The 6748-nt window shown below is 42.0% G+C and overlaps 1 protein-coding gene across 1 annotated transcript; it reads right to left on the bottom strand.

Annotated features, from left to right (window-relative positions):
- Positions 1–351: 351 nt before the first annotated feature.
- On the bottom strand, positions 352–6289 carry LOC138638010 (uncharacterized). The gene is made up of 2 exons (XM_069726969.1): positions 6155–6289; positions 352–1732 (listed from the first exon to the last, which is right to left on the bottom strand). Exon 2 carries the CDS (start codon positions 1710–1712, stop codon positions 603–605), a length of 1110 nt encoding a protein of 369 aa, XP_069583070.1. The 5' UTR covers positions 1713–1732; positions 6155–6289; the 3' UTR covers positions 352–602.
- Positions 6290–6748: the final 459 nt, after the last annotated feature.

The following is a 6748-nucleotide window of genomic DNA, read 5'->3' as shown; positions in this document are numbered from 1 at the left end:
CTCTGCTCCCCATTCTGTGCTTACCTGGGAGCAAAGTTGAACCAGGAGGCACAGGCTTCTGTAGTCTGAGCAATAATTACAAAGTGATAAAACCTTCACTGTAAGTATGATGGCTGGGATGATTATCTATGTGCTATTCTGGTAATCTTTGAACATTGCAGTGCCTCTTTTCTGAAGTCACACCTCTCCATGCCAATAGCTTGTCTCTCTGCTCCCCATTCTGCGCTTACCTGGGTGTGAAAACCTTTCCATAGTAATAATGTCAGTCTGCCTACTGCTTCCGATTTTCATATAGACTGTCAATGGTCAGCTAAATAGAGGATGGCTACATCAAAGGAAGACAAAAGGCGGCATTTTACACATGTACTTTAATATTACATTTCTAGTTAAAGTTGCAAATCATAATTTTTCACTTGTATCCAAACATAGGTGTTTTTTCCAATTTCACATGTAATTAGATTAGTCATTGATTAATATCACTATTACAGCAATTCCAAAGCCAATGTCTAATGGTTATGGGATGTTGCTCTTACTTGTTACCGTTATTGGCCTGACTCATAACTTAGGCAGTTATAACTACTCAGCAATCTTGGGTCACTTATTTATTCCTCTGGGGTGTACACACCCTTATCTTCTTTGCGGGTGTCCCCCTGCTTTATATTAGGCAGTACTGCCTCCGTATAGAATCTTTCTAGCTTTGGTTCTGTGTCTTTCCAAAAATGTAGGTCAAATTTCACTGGGACAACTGCAGTCTCCATTTTGGTGTATACAACAAAGTCTGCATCGTTTATGCCCGAAACGGCCATCTGGCACTGTACCTGGGTAAAATAGGCATGTTGTCGCTTCAGAGCATAAGAATCTCTATTCAAGGTTAAGCAGAAATTTCTGTCTTTGCATGCTTCACGTATTGTATGCTCTCGGTGTTTATACGGGCACTTCACCTCTAAGACGTTTAGAGTCTCTCCTGTGCGCTTGTCTTTCACTATCCCATCAGGACTTGCTGCCAGCCAGTTTTTAGTTGGGTGAATGAATAAACCACATGCTTCCACAGTCACTTCTCGGCCTTTATTGATTGATGCCAGACTCTCATAGGCAGTCACAGCTTTTTTTTCATTCCTGATACCCCAGCTCATGGCAGTAGTTTGCACTCTGGGTGCAGAACCCAGTATAGCTTTCAGATAAGATTGAGGAATATCATTGGTTCTTTGATTAGCAAATTTACTGTGAGATACCTGATGCGCTAAAGAAGCGGTAATGCGGTTCTTACGCCAGTAATGCCACTCCTGATTGTCTCGTTGCCCACGGGTTTCTATCTCAATTTTATAAATATCTCCCTGAGTAAGATGATCTTGAAGAAAATCTACAGATCTGCTTCTACCTTGTCTTGTAGGGACATCACGGACTGGAGGAAGAGCCCCAGATTCCTTGGAAGTTGGTGTATACTTGGCAGTGGTTGCTCTTCTTTCAACATTTGAAGACTCTTGGCTTTCTGTGCTTTTTGTTGTTGGATGGACGCTTTTTCCGTTGAGCACTTTAGGTGGCTCACTGGCATTGTGTGGCTCTTGAACTTTGCCGGATGAGCCAGGCTTTTCCAGTGCTTTCCCTTGATGAGTTCTTCTAGTTGACAAGTTGCTATGAGGGCGGTCTACAGCAGGTATAGGACTTCTTCCTGGTACAGCCTTTTGTGAATGTTTTCCTTCCGGTGGACCCATTTTTATAAATGGTCAAAAACCTGTAGATAAAAAAAATCACTTGGGTTATTCAATATGTAACATGAATAAGTCCTGGAAGTGCTCTTAGAAAATAATATGCAAACACTTCCAGATTGCTCACAAATTTTATATATATTTATGTAGTCGAACAATCTGGACATGTATGTGGTTTGAAAAGGGTCAGGAGAGCAAGGGCCAAGTCCGTGCTTCGTGGTCAGAGATCGGACCGATTTGCACGGATGACTGAATGAGCCCTTATGACTCAAATGGTCATGTCTCTATTTCTGATACAATCCTGCTCTCTTTTTTTTCTCCCCTTCCCCCCTTGACTTGTACTCATTCTCACTTTCTCTTTGGCTTTCCCTTCATCATCAAACATTACATGTGCACCTGACCTAGTTTTAAGTGTCTATGCAGCTCAGGTGGACACTGTACAGTTCAGTTCAAGACCAGGCCATTTACCCCAATGACTGCCTAGGTACATTTGTGTTTTTGTACATACGGGTTGGAGAACCTTGAAAATGTTTCTCATTCAAATATTCAAATGATTTTTGCATTTTTTTTGTTATGCCTGGGGACTAAATTTTATATTATTTAATACTCTTATGAAACTCTACAAACCCAACCTCAATAGCGTACGGAGGCACGACGATAAATTGCAAAAAATGTTATATAATAAAAAACTGAATTTTTATTATTAACATCAGATAAAATAGTATGATAGAATTCAGTGAAGTCAAGCTTAGGAACATACGAGGAGTGCGGGAGCGTCGGGACCCAAAATAATTATCTGCACAGGGGAAATTGCATTGCCTAAAATAAGAAAAAAGGCCACCATGTAGAGAAAATATGGAATCAATTCTAATTCATGAATTACAAATAAAGTGCATAGTGCAAATATTAGCATTTATCATGAACTGTATATGGGCTTCAGCCTGATCCTAATAACCGCGATAGGTGCCAATGAAAGGCTGGCATATGACTCATAGTGTTGTAAGCAGTACAATACCTGTGAAGTGCTGAATGCAAAAAGTCCCTGCTGCCTCGCGCTCTCACCCCGACAGCGCCGTTTCGCGTTATGCTTCTTCTATTATTATTATTATTATTATTATTATTTATTTATTTATATGGGGTCATATGCACTGAGTCATATACCGGCCTTTCATTGGCACCTATCACGGTTATTAGGATCAGGCTGAAGCCCATATACAGTTCATGGTAAATGCTAATATTTTCACTATGTACTTTATTTGTAATTCATTAATTACAACAATAGGTGCAGAATATCAGAAACATTGTCGGAATGCAGCTTCAAAGGGGAATTTCAGTCTCCTGGCTAGATAGTAGAGCTGATGTCTCTTAGTTCTCCTTCCCAGTGATCACCTGACCCCTGGGTTTTGACAAAGAAGCGCTGACAGCATTTCCTATATGCTGTGATCATAGTACCTGTTTAGTGCTGTGTATACAGCAATGGGAAGGCAGAGACAGAGTTAAACCATCTGTGCCTTCCCTATGGGGAGTCTGGCTGTGTCTGACAGCCTACTCACTGCTCTCACAAGTTCAAGATTACATGCAGCAACGTTTTAGAACATTTGGACTGCCTGTACGATTATTGATGAGCGGTTCAGAAGTAGATAAAATTAGTTTTATACATCTAATATTAATATATTCATGGTCCAAGTATGGAGAGAGCAGAGTAAACTGCTGCCATACTTATCTAGCTGAGGCTGATGTGCCTGAAGAACAACAGGATCAAGCATGTAAATTTCAGCTGTCTCGCCCTTTTCTTCCCTGTGACATCATCTGTTAGCAGAGAGTTGTGAGGCCCCCATACAGATCAGAAGGTCATTAGATCCTGCCAAAGCATACTATGTAAGGGGGCTTTGTAAATTTAATGAGGTCATTTCACAACATTTTTCATGTTGAACAGGACACACAATATATGGTAACATTGGCTGCAGAACAGAATACAACTGTTTTGATTTTTTTTTTTGTCTCTTTGTTGTGGAGATATTATTAGTCAAAGTATTCAGCACCTAAATAGTTAAAAATAAGTTCAAGTGGGCATTACCAGAGAGATTTAACTGGGCTCGTCTACTTCTGCTCCCTGTATGATGTTGACCAATCACAAGCAGGCAGCAACAATCTAAGGAAATAAAATGCCAACCAAAGCTCACAACAGATGTCTGTGTGTGAGATGTAATGATACAGCGGTGAACTCCTGCATGAGTCAGTGTAGTGGGTGGTGCAGTGCAGCTGAGTTTAGCTGCGTCACATAGAAAAGCCTTCCAGCTATCATAGCACTGTTAGCCCTGCTATACTGTCTCTTTCCCCCCACATTGCCTGTCTGGCGATGTGTCAGTAATCACACGTCAATTGCTTTGCAGTGAGATCAGGGCTGTCATTACATGTCACACAGGAGTAACACGCCTGTCCTGGATTATTATTGAGGAAGATGCAATGAGAGCCTGCACTGATCTAATTGCAGAGAGATTACGTTGAGCACAACAGATATAACTGTGATACTGACACTGAGCTCTCATCTCTGCACAGGCATTGTGGGGCAGTCGTCGTAAAGCAGAGCCAACAGTGCTATGAGAGGAAAAGTGCTGATAGAAGGGTTTGTAATGTGACACAGCTTAACTCACTCCCATCAAAAATGTTATCCTCTCAAAATATTGCAATCATCATATTATATAGCACATTGTACTTACAATTGCTCATTTTGCCTTTCTACCCAGCCTAATTCTTCCCTTTTCTCTGTTGTATATAGAAACAGGAAATGTCCTGTCCGTACATTTTTCATCCCCCTCTTCAACTCCTGCTCCGCTCTTCCCCACCATTCCAGGGACTTTTGCAGTGCCTTATGACTCATACCGAGAAAATGTACCTCCTGTTTCTACGTAGAGCTAAGAAGGTTTCATCTAGCCAGTATTTAATCATGTGATGTCATAGACTTTAAAAGAGAAGAATTGAGCAAAATTAGCAATTGTAAGTACACAGTGCTATATAATATGATGACTGCAATATATTAAGAGGATGCAATTTTGATGGGAGTGCTTCTTTAAGAAAAAAAAAGTTAACTTATTAGGTGCCAAGTACTTTGATTCCTAATCTCCGCAACAGAGAGATGAAATTTGAAAAAAAAAAAAAAGTTATATTCCTCTTTGTAACCACTCTTACATTGTGTCCAGTGCTACTTGAAACATTTGGTGAAAGATCCACTGCAAGCCAAAGGTATCCCTTTTATTAACACATTTAAAAATTCCAGTGTTTTTCAACTTGAATGTGTTTTTTTAATTAACTGCATAGAATTGGGGCTAAAAAATAATTTCTGCACTTGAGCTCCATTAAAAACTTTGCACCACTTGATTGCTATACTCTGTACTGCACTGTGCATTGCTGGCTGCAGAATGAGTAAACTGAGAACCAGTCAGTCAGCCGAGCTGTGAAGGTCTCATGAGGCATTTGTAACTTTATCTGTCCTTTTCTAAGCTCTTCTCAGCTGACTTATGTCCACAGACCACTTCAAAGTTGAAACAAAGAGCATCTAAAGGCAAAACAGGGCAACATTTTCTTTATGAAACCCAGTAGCAGAAATCATTTTTAGCTCTACATACATGCATTTTAGTGCAAAAAAAAGTCACCAAAGGTGGAAAACCCCTTTAATGTTAGCAGATGTTAAAAACTTCAATTAGGCTACGTTCAGACTAGCGCTGTGCGCCGCTGCGTCGGCGACGCAACGCACAACGCACACAAAAACGTGGCAAAACGCACGCAAAAACGCTGCGTTTTGCGACGCGTGCGTCGTTTTTTGCCGAAAATCGGACGCAAGAAAAATGCTACTTGTTGCGTTTTCTTGGTCCGACGCTTGCGGCAAAAAAAGACGCATGCGTCGCAAAACGCAACAAACAAAAACGCATGCGTCCCCCATGTTAAACATAGGGGCGCATGACGCGTGCGTCGCCGCTGCGTCGCCCGACGCTAACCCGACGCACACCAGCACAACGCTAGTCTGAACGTAGCCTTAGTCCAGCTTTGCTGGGAGGCGCAGTGTTTCCACACAGGGGGTTTCCTAATGACTGTAAAAATAGCAGTGAAATCTTGTGAGAGGAAGAAGACCAGAATGGATGAGATTGGACTCTGCACAGCGCCCCCTGCTGGTCATACACGTAGGCAGCGCTTCGTAGGATACCGCTTGTTTAAATCCCGCCATTTGTAGACATCACGTTAGCAATCTTTTCACAGTGTGACATCTGATTTATAGCGGTCATTATTCCACCCTTTAATATCCTGATAAAGACGGCGTGACGTAGTTTCTCCGTGCCTGTAGTTAACAACTAAGTGCCGAGGTTGTAGCACAGATCACAGACCTGACGTATATTCCTACAGACTTTACTCCCTGGAACCCTCGGCCATGTACAAAGCCTCCATTACATTACCTTCTCCTAGTCTCTTGCGGGTCGTCCTCTTCTGGAGATCAGTGATGACTTCTGTCAATCTGTCACTGCTTATTCACTCAGTGACTCCTAGTTTCGTTTCCTCAGATTTGTCTGTCATGGAGCCCTCCCTCCCTCTTCTCCCTCCCCAGCCTTTACCTCACAGCACATGAAGTCATGAACAGCAGGCGGCGAAGCAGAATGAGTGGCAGGGACATGCCAGGGCATAGCCTGCACCACACACATATTCCTTTACAGACATCATCACTCTCCCCAATGGAGCACACAATCTAAATTCCCTATCAGTGTCTTTGGAGTGTGACTACACCCAGCTACCAAGCATAATAACCCGGCACAACATGGCATACTGTGTACAAGATTACAAAAGCTTCACACGGGTAATAGGGGGTCAGAAAAGGTAGTAGGTGAGGATGCATATAGCGTTCAGAATAAATGCTATACAAATACACCAAAACGCTGTGTCAAAGCGCAATCAAAATGGCGAGCGCCTAAAGACTCTTGTACTCTTTTCTAATGTGGTCTGAACTCGCTGATATTGATGGGTTCGACTGATGGTCTAATATGTATTGTGGCACC

Source organism: Ranitomeya imitator, chromosome 5 (genome assembly GCF_032444005.1).
Source record: "Ranitomeya imitator isolate aRanImi1 chromosome 5, aRanImi1.pri, whole genome shotgun sequence".
Taxonomy (NCBI): Eukaryota; Metazoa; Chordata; class Amphibia; order Anura; family Dendrobatidae; genus Ranitomeya; species Ranitomeya imitator.
This window is presented reverse-complemented; position numbering and strand designations above follow the sequence as displayed.